Source organism: Acinonyx jubatus, chromosome A1 (genome assembly GCF_027475565.1).
Source record: "Acinonyx jubatus isolate Ajub_Pintada_27869175 chromosome A1, VMU_Ajub_asm_v1.0, whole genome shotgun sequence".
NCBI classification, from domain to species: domain Eukaryota; kingdom Metazoa; phylum Chordata; class Mammalia; order Carnivora; family Felidae; genus Acinonyx; species Acinonyx jubatus.
Window position 1 is genome coordinate 117433349 of NC_069380.1, and position 13890 is coordinate 117447238.

General features: G+C 42.2%; 1 protein-coding gene across 5 annotated transcripts in view; it reads left to right on the forward strand.

Annotated features, from left to right (window-relative positions):
• Positions 1-13890, forward strand: part of ARHGAP26 (Rho GTPase activating protein 26) — a 421808-nt gene that overhangs the window by 313603 nt on the left and 94315 nt on the right. For all 5 annotated transcript variants that reach the window (XR_008298473.1, XM_015063297.3, XM_027042557.2 and 2 more), the window contains exon 18: positions 6038-6197. Coding sequence is in view for 4 of the 5 variants with exons in the window: in XM_015063297.3 (XP_014918783.2) it covers positions 6038-6197 (160 nt within the window). In the remaining variant the exon portion in view is untranslated. The remainder of the gene's footprint in view (positions 1-6037; positions 6198-13890) is intronic.

The following is a 13890-nucleotide window of genomic DNA, read 5'->3' on the forward strand; positions in this document are numbered from 1 at the left end:
AACCATTTAGCAGTTAAGACCTCTGGGCAGGGGAATGTCTGCAGCCAGGCTTTGCAGGGAGGTGAGCTTTGGATGGCGAGGATTTGCTAGGCAGGCCAGGGGCAGAGTGTGCTCCTGAAGACCGAGTGAGTTTGATGGGCTTGCTCTTGGCTGTGAGGCTCCCAGTGTGTTGTGCCAGAGGTACTTGGAGGGAAGTGATGGAATACAAGTCATTTTATGTTTTGAGCTTTTCTATAGATTTGAAGTATTTCATAATTTTTAGAAAGGGAAAAAAAGAATAAGAAATACAAATAGGTAGGGTAATAGAAGTCCTGAAAATACAGATGCAGGAGTCAGGGCTCTTTGCCCCAGACAGAAGCAGGCTGCTAGAGGTTCCTGCACAGAATACCAAGTGACACCACCAAACAATGTGAATTTATTTATTTATTTATTTATTTATTTATTTATTTATTTATTTATTTGATGTTTGTTTATGTTTGCGAGAGAGAGACACAGAGTGCAAGTGGGGGAGGGGCAGAGAGAGAGGGAGACACAGAATCTGAAGCAGGCTCCAGGCTCTGAGCTGTCAGCACAGAGCCCAAAATGGGGCTCGAACCCACGAACCACGAGATCATGACCTGAGCCGAAGTCGGACGCCCAACCGACTGAGCCACCCAGGCACCCCCGATATGGCTTTAAAAAAATTTTTTTTTTAATGTTTGTTTATTTTTTGAGACCGAGTGCAAGCAGGGGAGGGGCAGAGAGAGAGGGAGACAGAATCCAAAGCAGGCTCCAGGCTCTGAGCTGTCAGCACAGAGCCTGACACAGGGCTCAAACCCACGAACTGTGAGAACATGACCTGAGCTGGAGTCAGATGTATGCTTAACTGACTGAGCCACCCAGGTATCCCCAATGTGGCTTTAAATTGGCAGGTGCTGCTACTTCTATCATCACCACTACCTTGACCACCACCGTAAACAATAGCAGCCGTCATTTATTAAGCCATTATTGCAGGCCAAGTGATTTGTTCACCTAATCTTACTTAGCTTTAAAACTTAATGAGGTAGGTATTACTTCTTCTGTTTTACAGGTGAAAACATAGGCTTAGAGATGCCATGTGACCTTCCTGCTGTCATCCAGCTGGGAGTATCTATCTGATTCCAAGCACTGTGCTTTAGTGTCTCCTTTACCTTTTTTCCATATTTGTAAACTTGAGATAATACTTGTCTTCTCTACCCCTAGAGTAGCACTTCTCAAACTGTAAGTCATGGTCCATTAGGGGGATGAGAAATTGCTTTCATTTTTTTTTAATAGTAAGTTAAGGAAAAAAAAGGATCGAAGAGAAAATATCAACATTCATCAGCCTTACTATTCCCCAACTTTTTGTTTCTGGTTTGTGTGTGTGTGTCTTGCTATTTATGTGTATATGTATGCATGTACTCATGAAAGGTTAAGTAAGAAAACGTTTTCCCTATCATGGGACATTGTCCGAAAGTTTGAGAGCTACTGTGTTCTTCAGATACGAGGAAGGTTGAATAAACATAAAGAATAGTTGCAGAACTCCTTAGAAACTCTAAAACATGCTACAAGTGTAAATTATCATCATTATTTAACACTGGAAGCTGAACCAAAGCAAGGTGGGTAGGTGTTGCTGTGCTTTTACACCACCCATCCAGTCCATGGCACATAGTGCTAACCTGTCACCACACCGTGTCCGGTGGAGCCAGGGCTTAGGCTTGACACTCCTTGACACAGCATTCCAGGCCCCAAGATGGAAGCTATTTGCAAATGCAGCCCTAGGCTTATGCTTTCTTGGAATACATCAGGACCAGTCTGTGACTTAAAGCACTGCTTAGCACTTCCAGAGTCATGGCTCTCATTTAAACCACAGGAAACAGATGTGATCCCTATGACAGCATGGGGGGCACTGCATTACAAGCCCCAAAGGGATTGGCTTCTGTCTCCTCCTCTCATAACACTCCCCCACCACCATCCTCATCTGGAAATGATTTACCTCCTTCTGCATCTCAAAGAGCATCAGACCAATCCAGAGTCCCCACCCATTTCCCCTTAGACAAAGGTGGCAGGAGGCCCCTCTGCCAAGGCCATTTTCCTTGAAGCATGCTCTTTTCTCCTTAATTGCAATTCATGAGGGAAGTGCTGGGAACATGGGGTTCCAGCCCCTCAACAGCTGCCCTAAAGGCATGTTCTTCAAGAGACTTACTGCTTTTCAGCTAATAACAGCAAACTCCATGGTCACAAAAGGACCTGGGTCTTGCTCAGGTTAAAATCACATGTGGAACTGTTTTTCTGCGACATTTGAAGGAAGCCTAAAGAACTGCCAGTTCCTGGGGAAGGCACCACAGAAATGTCCACGTAGACCTAAGGATCTGAAAGGCACAAACTCCTGCAGTGGAATGTGCAATGCACAAGAAACCTTTATATATGGATTTTAAGTCAAGACCCAACATGACGTTCTGGACTGTGTGAGGAAGAAGTCAAGCAGCCCAATTACCAACCCAGAAAGCAGCTCTCACTGTTTTATAGACCTCACTAATGAATGAGTCCCATGGCCTCTGCTGGGCCAGGCTTCCCAGTGGTCTGCCAGCCTGCCTCCCACACATCTGTAAATTTGTCAAGCTATAATGGATGGCTGGTGCCAGCAGAGGCTGAGGTCTAGGCCTTTCTCCCCAGGATACATAGAGATCTCAAGCCATTAATTATTCATTCTAGTGTAATGAACATAGCCATACCAACTTGTGAACAGTAATAATCAAGTGACAGATAAATTTATTACTTCAGTATGCCAAAAGATAATGGTAGTTAGTCATGAAGGTTGCAGCTTCCCCCCCAAAAAAAGTTTTATAAGCCATAGATCAATGTGTTGTTCAAGTTTTAAAATAAAATGGATCACTAAAAAGGAAATGAATTATGTTGGGTAGCCTCAAGCCTATTTATATTCAGAGTTGCTTATCTAGAGTTACTGTACCTTTCTTCCTAATGCCTTTGGGCATTGGGGCCTGCAAATTAGAGTAATTGTTATTCGTTAATTAAACCTAAGAAATGGAACACAGCTCCAGACTGTGGAGTTGGGAAGTGAGGTTGGGATAGTTGAGATATAGTTGAGATATAGTCCCCCTAAAAAGTCATCAGTAATAGTTGGAGGTTTTATGAGTAAGTAGCTGGATTGGGAACAGTTGTTTTATGTGTACCCAGAAACATCCCATTTAACATCTCATGAACGTTCATTGGGCTTCTCCTGGGCACTGTGCTCAGTGCTAGCGTTACCAAGTAAAGTAAGTGCACAGTCTTGATCCTAAGGCAGCAGTAGAGACATTAGTAACTTGTAATAAAGATAATACTTCTGCCTGGGTTGAGAGGAGGAGGAGGATTGGGGGAAGACCGGACAGAGACTGCAGAAAGGAAGGGGGCGCATTTGTGAAGTGCAAGAGAACATTCTAGGCAGAGGAGTGACAACGGCAGATAGGTATGAAAGTGGGAAGAGGATGGATAGTGAATTACTATAATAATAATCACTACGTTTCCCACATGTTACCATATTTAATTTCTACAGCCACCTCATGAAGTAGTTGTATTGTTTACCTCCCCCCTCCCCAATCTTCAAAGATGAGCCCAAAGCTTAGACATTGAGTCACTTGTCCGCTGACCCAGAGCAAGCAGGCGGCAGAGAAGGGCTTAGAGGTGAGTTGGGGAAAGGTGTGTTACTTAACTAGAGTCTGGCCTTTACATTAAAGACATTGGAGCCCATCGAGGGCTTATAATCATTATTATCAGAACAAGTGCAAAAGTGCTAACTAAACACTTTATGCACACTGGTTCACTGTGTTCTTTCCCAGTGAGGTGTGGGGCCACTGTAGTTGTCAGCAGAGGAATGACTTGATCAGGGCTGAGTTATAGACAGTAACTGGTGGTAGCAGTCAGGATAAACCTGGCTGTGGAAATGCTAGTCAGGGATCCTGGCTAGGAGGCTGTTGCTTTAGTCAGAGGTAGTGCTGAGAAGCACGGTGGTTAAAAAAAAAATCATCATCCAAACCATATGTTTTTATATTGGTCTACAATTTAAAAGTACTTTGATACATAAATAGCTTGTTGACTCATTTGCACAAGGGACTTTTGTGGCAGGAGGGGTAAGTCTAATGGCTTTGTTCATTTGGGAGGGGGAAGAATAAGGGCATGGAATTCACTTCCTGCACCCAAGAGCCCATGTTGAAAGAAGTGATGTTACAAGCAGCTTGTAGATATGCATACTTATTGATTGAGGCACAGAACCGGAATCTTTGCCCTTGCCAGGTAAGAACTTGACCCTGAGCATTAATGCTTTCAGAAACATGATGCGTACCTGGGAAGTGTGTAAGTAAAATGGAGACACAACACTATAACTCAAAAAACGCAGAATATTTTTATGTGGACCAGAAACAGGCCAAGATACCAGTGGCCACTGCCCTTGCTTAGCAGTCAGCAAGCAAATTCTCTTCCTATCTGGACCGTTCCACGGTTAAAAGTTTCACTGACCTAACAACCCTTCCTGCCCCTTTCAGCAGAGAAAGTTTTTATGAAATTAGACTTTTAGCCCTGGAAAATTATAGAAAAGTACACATCTGCTGATAAAATTGGTTGACGTAGTAATTTCAGTGAAGGCTCAGTTTCACAACCAGCCCTGAAGGCAGTAGAACTTCTTCTCCTCCTACCAAATAGAAGTATTCAAGAGAAACAGTGCAGGCATTTATAGAATTGTGTGAAAAATACTCTGTATAAATAGCACTAAATGCTAGGGAGGTATGTCTGTGCAAACTACTATCTGTGACCAATTTCTCTCTAGTTGCTAGTAATGAATAGTTTCCTTTTTCTAACAGGTGATTTAGTGAAGCCCCTAATATTTTCTTAACAGTACTAAATTGAGCCTAACTTTTAACTTATTTGTTGCCTGTAGATCATTTGCATATTTTTATACGCAAGGCCAGCAAATGAACAATTAAGTTTTATGGCTAGGTCATGGTGGCTGGGGTATGAAGATCAGATACATGTTTTGAGTAGTACTTATCCAAAACTAAGTATATGTATTTAGCAGATTACTCAGACCCAGCTACTGCTGACCCTGTGTGTTCTTAGACTTTGAGTATAAGTGACAATATAAACACAGCCATATACATGGATATACACAGTGGTGCATTTTTATTTCTGTTTGTGCCACATGTTTTGCTTAATGAAAGCCATATGTTTTATGTGATGGAGTTTAATACTTTGAGCCTAAAGTGCTGGACTTCGTAAGATCTATCCATTGTTTAAAAATAAGTCTGTTTGGGGGCACTTGGGTGGCTCAGTCGGTTGAGCATCTGACTTCTGCTCAGGTCATGGTCTCGCAGTTCATGAGTTCAAGCCCCACATTGGGCTCTGTGCTGACAGCTCAGAGCCTGGAGCCTGCAAAGCATTCTGTCTCTCTTGTGTCTTTGTCTCTGTCTCTCTTCTCTCTGCCGCCTCCCCAACTTGTACTCTGTCTCTCTCTCCCTCTCAAAAATAAACATTAAAAATAAATAAAATAAAATTAGGTTTCTCTTGTGCCTTGTTTGCAAATGTATGAAAGCCATCAAGAGTTTTTATATTTGCACTAGAGAAAATGCTAATGATCACCACAGGAGTTTAAGCAGCAGCGAAGTATAAAAGTCATAATTAAGAAAGTTTAGCAGTTACCTGGATTTGCAGAGCAGGGATTCAGATGTGCAAAGTTTCACATTTTGGAGGGCAGCTGCTTTGGTTGGTTGGTTGGTTGGTTGGCTGGTTGGTGTGGGCAAAACAGAAATGTGTAAAGGAATGTCATATCCTGAAAGAGCAAAGTAGCCTGAATACTGAAGATTTCTAAAACTCTGGGGGACAAAAATACAAGTAGAGAAGTCTCTCTTTGGACTTGATATCTGAAGATGTCCCAGGGTCTGACTCCGGCCAGATGAGGAGTCTGAAGATAGGGGAAGGCACCGGGAAGTCAGCTATCTATTTGTACAGTCTTTCTCTCATTTGTGCCTTTTCTTTTCCTTCCTCCCAGTGTCGCTAATAACCACAAGCAGAATCTGATGACAGTGGCAAACCTCGGCGTGGTGTTTGGACCCACCCTACTGCGTCCTCAGGAAGAAACAGTAGCAGCCATCATGGATATCAAGTTTCAGAACATTGTCATTGAGATCCTCATAGAAAATCACGAAAAGGTAATATACTATTGGTTACTGTGAGTGAAGAATTTACTTTGGGGGGACTTGAGTTGGAAATGGCATTCAAGGTAGTTGCAAGTTCCCATTGCTAATGACTTTTACACCATGATGCTGATGAAGCTGCTAATAATGGTGGTGGTGTTAGTGATGGTCATCTTGTCATGGCAGCTTTGGCCAGATGGAGAGTAGGGCAACGACAGTGGTTGTTATGGTAGCGGTTGTGATGGGCAGCACTGGTTGAGCCTTTCTTCTGTACCAGGAGCTATGCTAAGCACTTGATGTGGGTTGTCAATGTATGGTCACAACAATCCAATGAAGAGGTACCCTTTTGACCCTCATTTACAAAATGCCCTTTACCCATTTTTTACTTGATTGTCTTCTCATAAATTTCAGGTTTGTTTGTTGCTTGGTTGGTTTTAATACTAGGGAGAGTAAATTATTTTTATCTTGTAGTGCAGATGTTTTTCCTACTGTGTTTACGTTCCAGTTTTCTAAATGGTGTATTTTTTCATTGTGTGTGTGTGTGTGTGTGTGTTGGAGGGGGAGTCTGTTTTCTTTTAGGGCATTGGGGTTTCTGGTCTTTCTTAAAAAGATGTCTCTCATCGTACATAATAAACTATGTCAACACAGAGCTATCCTTACAGAACTGGAGTGGGGCCATGAAGCTTCATTACATCTGCCCCATCTTAGTTCCCGCTAGCAAATTCTTAAGAAGCTTCTCAGAATTCATAGGGTCTCCTAGAACACCATTTGAGAGCCACAGTGATGAGATATAATAAAAAATAATTTTAAAAATGCTGCCCCTCCTAAATGAAAACTCTGCCTAGAATGGTGATCTAATTGTGCTAGATAACCTGCAAAATAAATGTACAGTCAGACCACTTCTCACCACTTGTCTGCACCTGATAACACTCTAACATAAGCCGTCATCATCTCTTGTCTCAATATTTACAAGAGCATCCTGATTTGTTCTCTTCTCCCACCCTTGGCCTCTCTATTTTGATATTAGTCACCAGAGTGAGATTTTTTTTTAAGTGCTAAGTCAGATCATACCAGTTGTCTGCTAAGCACTGTCCAGTGGCTTCCCACTTCACTTGGTGAAAGTCAGAGCCCTTACAAGAGCCTAGAAGGTCCCACACAGACTCTGCTCTTGCCTCTTTTACTTACCTCATCTCATCTACAGCCTTCTCCTTCAGTTCATTCCTATGGCCATCTTGACGGCCTTGCCTTTCATTGCAAACATGCCCACCTCAAGGCCTTTGCAGTTGCTGTCCCAGTACTTGGACGAGTCTTCCTCCCTGTAACTTCATGGTATATTTTCTTACCTCTTTTAGGCCCTCTAAGTGAGGCTTGCCTAGATCTCTCTGTTTAGAATTGCCTACAGTCCCAACTCCAGCATTCCCCTTCCCGCGACTCCTGGTTTCTCTCTCTGTAGCACTTACCTCTTCCTAGCATGCTACATGGTTTACCTCCTCATTAAAATTTTGCCTTTCTGACCTCCACTATAATGTATGCTTCATGCATGCAAGGACTTGGTTTTGTCCACGGCTTTGTCCCCAGGTCCTCATAGGCACTCAGTATATTTGTGTTGGATGAATGAATGGGCTCTTGTGGTACCTGGCCTCCCTAATGGCTCCAAGTGACCCTTGCCTCCTGGTATTCACTGCCTTGTGTAGTCCCTTCACTGCATAGGGGAACCCAGTATTGATCCCAATGTGATCAATTGGCTATTGCAAAAATAATGGAGTATGACTTTGGACACTGATCAAATAAGGCCTTGCAACATTGCCCTTGGCTTGTGGAGTTGCTCGCTTTGGGGAAAATAAGCCACCATGTTGTGAGGGCAGTCACACAACCCTGTGGGGAGAAAGTGAGACTTCCTGCCAACAAGCAGACCAATTTGGCCACCAAGTGAATGAGCTGCTTTGGATGTCACACTTTCAGATGATGCAGCCCCCACCGACATCTTGTGTGCAACCTCATAGAAGACCACTGAGCTAAGCCTCTCCTGAATTCCTGACCCATAGAAACTGAGAGAGGTGCTAAATGTTTTAAGTCACCAGGTCTTTGAGGTAATTTGTTGTAGAGAGTTAAAATTAACTACCCAAGAACCTCTGAGGATAAACTTTCAAAAAGTAACAAATATCCTGCAAAGTTGTGTGAGTAGCATGGCCTCTCTCTTACATGGTTAATAGAGATAGGAAATCATATTATTTATTTGATAAATTATGTTTTCTTTGTTGCCAACTTTGGACCGTCATCCAACCACCTCTCTCATATATAGTCTAATTAGGTATAGGTGAAGTTTGTGTGATATATGATAAAAATGAACTTGCGAAAAGGGAATATAATTGAATAACAGTTAAAAATGGTTTCTAGAGGGGCGCCTGGGTGGCTCAGTTGGTTGGTCGTTCAACTTTGGCTCAGTCATGGTCTCGCATCCCGCGTCTGGCTCTGTGCTGACTGCTTGGAGCCTGGAGCTTGCTTGGGATTCTGTCTCCCTCTCTCTCTGCTCCGCCCATGCTTGCACTCTGTCTCTCTCTCAAAAATAAATAAACATTTTAAAAAATGGTTTCTAGAGATAAGACACTTGGATTCAAATCTGCCGTCTCTTTCTACTTATTGAGTAGATTACTTACCCTCTCTATGCTCATGAAAGTACTTTCAGTACACTTTAACCGCTGCAACAAATAACCCCCGAATATCAGTGAATCAGGAAATAGAAGTTTATCTCTTGCTCACATAATGGTTCACTGTAGGTATTCTGAGAGTGGCATCCTGTGTAGCAGTTAAGTAACGCATGTTCCTTCCTTCTAGTAGCTCTGCTTTCTGCTCTGCAGATCTCTGTAATCAACCAGTTGGCGAGGAAAATGAGAAAGCGTGGAACCCTGGGTTAAGAGTGCATGAACTAAGCCTCCAAGATGCTTTCCTTATTTTCTTCCACATTCCATTGGCCAGAAGTCAGTCACATGGTGACATCTAATTGCAAAGGAGGCTGGGAAAGTGACTGAACTGTGTACCCAGAGCAAGGGGAAGCTAGTTTGATGAGCCGCTAGCCAGTTTACCATGTTTCTTCAGTTGGATTGCTGTGAGGCTTAAACAAGATGATACATAAAGGACTTAGCCAAGAATCTGGCATGAAGTAGGGCTCATTAATGGAAAATTATTGTTTTTAACAGTCTCAACAGAGTTCTCTGAAAATAGAGCTTAAGTCTACTTCTGAATGTCACATGTTCCCCTCTCCCAAAAATAATATTTTTTACAACTTAATCTTTTTGTGAATAAACGATTAAATGTTGAGACAGATATGTGAGGAATGAGCAGTTTGATTATATTCCATCTCCCCAAAGGGCAGTGTCTAATGATTTTTGAACTGTAACTCTTTTTGGTATCTTTGGGCCTTCAAAGCCAGCAAGCATATTCAAAAGTCACAAGATATGGAAAAGGACCAGAAAGTGCTAAAACAATATTGAAACTTGTGTAAACAAGGAGCCATCCTGCCTAGGGCACAAAATACAGAAATAGAAATGAAATTTGAAGTGCATGGTGAGGACTGTAAGTATATGGGCAAGAACTGGTTGAAAATACACATCTGGTTTGTTGGATTATAAATTATGTTTCTCTCTGCTGGTATTTGTTAAGGTACATACAGCATTAAGAGAGTATTACAGTGCTTCATTATGTGCTCTCTTTCATTAGTCTATGCCAGAGAGTGGGATGAATCACAGTGAGGTTTTATGTTCCTGTGGGAGCCAGTGATGAAGGACTATGAATGAAAACATTTCTGGGATGAAGGCTGCACCAGAGTGCCTGTCTCCAGTGGTGAGGGAGCTAACGTACCACCTCGATAGAGGACCCCTCGGGGGTCCATGATGGGCCAAAGTTTGCAAGACCTGGATATGTGCATAATTCTGGGGAGAAAGTCCTTCATATTCATTCATTAGGTTTGCCTTTTTGGTAAAAACAACTTAGAGTAAGTCAGCTGGATTACTTTTTAAATATACCTTTAGGGCTGGTTGGTTATAAAATAAGCACTTGTTAGATCCACCTAATAGGAATCCTAAGCATCCGTGGCCATCCTTTGGCCCCTGGCTTTTTGGAGATGATGCTTTGGATTAATTTCCTCCCATTTGATGAACTTCAGTCATCAAATCCAGAGCACTTTTGTGTCCTCAGATGAATATTGTCAGAGACTTGTTCTTTAAAATTTAAGCTATTAAGATCTTAGTTAATATTTAATGAGCATTCCCTTAGGCTTGACTGTAATTTTCTAGAAACATGCGCACATACACAAATGTCAATGAGTGACTACTTCTTTAACTAGCATCATGAGTAGGACAAAATTCTGAAACCCCACATGAAGAAATGCTTTCCAACAGCATCTTTCCATCCTGTCCTCCAGTAAGAAGCATGCAATAGTATATGCCCTCTTGCTTGAAACAAATCTGAATATAGGTCTTAAATATATGGCCCCCACAATTACTGGCATAATACTCCCTCGTATTGTTACAAACATTTTGTAGAACGTATTTACTTGGTCCTTTGGAATAAAATTAGGAGGCACCCAATAATAGAAGATGGTACCAAGAGAGGGTGTAGAAACCTAGGCATCTAGCCATTGGACACACACATAGACACACGCACACACACACACACACACACACACACACACACACGGTTGGGGGGGGGAGAGTCTTTTGTTTTGTTCTTCTTTTTTTTTTTTTCAATATATGAAATTTATTGTCAAATTTGCTTCCATACAACACCCAGTGCTCATCCCAAAAGGTGCCCTCCTCAATACCCATCACCCACCCCCTCCCTCCCACCCCCCATCAACCCTCAGTTTGTTCTCAGTTTTTAAGAGTCTCTTATGCTTTGGCTCTCTCCCACTCTAACCTCTTTTTTTTTTTTTTTCCTTCCTTGGGTGGGGGGGAGAATCTTAAGATGCCTATTTCAATTATCTATTCCTGCATAAAAATCATCTCCAAACCTAGTTTCTTAAAATAGCAAGGATTTTTTTTTTTTTTGCCCTCAATTCTGTGGGTCAGAAAATTTGAGGAGGGCTCCTGTGTGTTCCTTATGGTATCTGCTGGAATGCTTTGACTGCAGCTGGATGATCCAAGAGGGCCTTAGTCCACACATCTGAAACCTTGGTACTAGTTGTCGCTTGGATACCTTGATCCTCTTCCTGGGGGCCTCTGTCTCTCTGTCTCCATGTGATCCCTCATCACTTGGTAGTCTAGGGCAAACTATCAGGGGGGCAAACAGAGAAACCACAAGGCCTCCTAAGGCGTAGGCCTGGAATAGACAGAGTGTTGCTTCAGCCACATTCTGTTGGTTAAAGCAGGTCACCAGGCCAGCCAGATTGAAAGGGTGGGAAATAGAACCCACCTCCGCTGGGAGAAGCACTGTGCTCATAGAGGTGAAGGAGCAGTTGTGGGCCGCCGTCTGTGCAGGGGTTCTCTCATAAGACCTCACCTCGCATGCCTGGCAGGTTTGCGTGTAGTTTCTGTTGGAGAAGGCATTGCTTTCCTATGAGAGTCTTGCCCTAAACACAGGCAGCTCCTCAGTATTTCTTATAGGAAGCACTCTTCTCCTTCTCCTCAGCATTGCCAATTTTTACAGAACAGGGGGACATTTGGTGATACTGACAAGTTAGTCCTCAAATACCCTTTGAAAGCCTCAGTGTGGGGAACTAACTCATCAATGTCTAAAACTGGAAAAACCTCTTTGTCATCAAAATTGACATTTAAAAGAGAGAGGAGGGGGAATGCTTGCTAGCCAGAAAATTCAGTTTTACCTGACGAAACATCTTTTTTGAAGAGAAGGAAAAAGGCTCCTGTGTTTGAACTGGCTTAAGCATATGGCTAAAGCATATGGCCAGAAACTCTGTCCTTCACCTCCCCCTGCAGATCCAGCGAGGAGAGCACTGTTTGGAACCGTTGTAGGAAATAAATATCCCACAGTAAGTGGAGGCAGAGAGTAAAAAGCCAGAAGATAGCAATTATGTTTGGGGACTCATGGGGGATCATCCTTTTTCCATGTTTGGTAATACATACAGATATGTAGGTAATGGATTTTTGTAACGTGCATAGTCTAGAGGTAATATTGGCCGCAATAGTTACCCTTTTTAAAAAAGTTTTTAATGCTCATTTATTTTTGAGATAGTGTGAGCAGGGGAGGGCAGAGAGAGAGGGAGACAAAGAATCCGGGGTAGGCTCCAGGATCTGAGCTGTCAGCACAGGGCTCAGCGTGGGGCTCGAACCTACAAACCGAGATCATGACCTGAGCTGAAGTTGAATGCTTAACCGACGGAGCCACCCAGGCACCCCAGCAATAGTTAACTTCTACTTATAGCTTCTTGTCTACAAGATAATGTGCCAAGCAGCTTTATATCCATCATATCATTTCATTTTTGTAAGATCAATATTTTTCCTCTAATTTACAAGTTATAAACCTGATGTGCAAGAAGTTTAAGAAACAGCCTTTAGGAGAGGAGCTAGGGTTGAAATGCTTTCACAACCCAAGCTATTCAAATCTGTTCTAGTTTGTCTCTGGGCACTCATTGTTTGAGCACCTACTGTTGGCTGCAAATGAGTAAGATCGGACGTTTTTCCCAAGGTGCTCCAATTTTATCAGGGTACAACTAAGCATGATACCGTGTGCTAAGTGGCATCCAATAAGATGAGTAAAATGTATGGCAGCACTGAGGAGAAATCATTTAATTTTGTTGGTATCAGGCTCAGACAGATAAAGACGTTTTCTAGGCAGAGAAAGAGTTGAGACAAGAGGAACAGCCTTCCAGGGGAACGTCAGTCAATCAGGATTAATTAACTCATGTGTATTAAACTTTACACGGTTGAGAAAGAATGGTGGGTAATACGTTAGCAAGTGGTGGGGGATGCTGCCAAAAACTGTTGGTTTTACCCATTGTCTGGAGTCTTGAAAGCTATAGCAAAGGGTTTGTGTTTACTCCTGAAAAATGAGAACTGTCAGGTTTCCAGGTAAAGGGGTGAAATGATTACCTCAGCACTTTGGAAGGACCTCCCTGGGAGCTGAACCAAATTGCACTTTGATTATTGATATCAAAATCACTTGTTAAATCGTGAAATCATAGAGCTGACCATACTATTGTAAACTTGTGGCTTTATATATAAAAACAGTTTCAGAGTGTAACCTTTGACTTACAGTCCTTACTTAACACAAGGTACACTAAGATCCTAATTTTATTTGGTTCTTCGTGAGATCTAAAGAAGAATAAACTTAAGAGATTGCCTTTTTTAAACAAACAAACAAACAAACCTGTAGTCACATTTCAAAGGGGAAAGATTTTAAGTCTTACTGCAAACTTGGTTTAAGGTAACAATCTGTTATGTAAAATGACCATTTCTGTATGGATGCAATCTTTGCCCAGCTCACAGCTGATCACTCTCAGCCTTAAAACATCAAGCAGGCCAATATGTAGGGTTATAGTGACAGGTACCAATATTTATATGCTGCTAGTTAAGATAGTAAAGCAAAATGGTGAGTGCTGTCATTGTAAAATGCCCCAAAGCCTAGGGATTTTGCTACTTTAAATTTTTTTTTTTTGGAAGACTACATTGCCAATAACTTTAAAATTTTAGGTGTTTGGGAAGAGCAATCCTATCAAGGAAACAAACTGCTTTCTTCTTATATAGTTTTAGTTAAA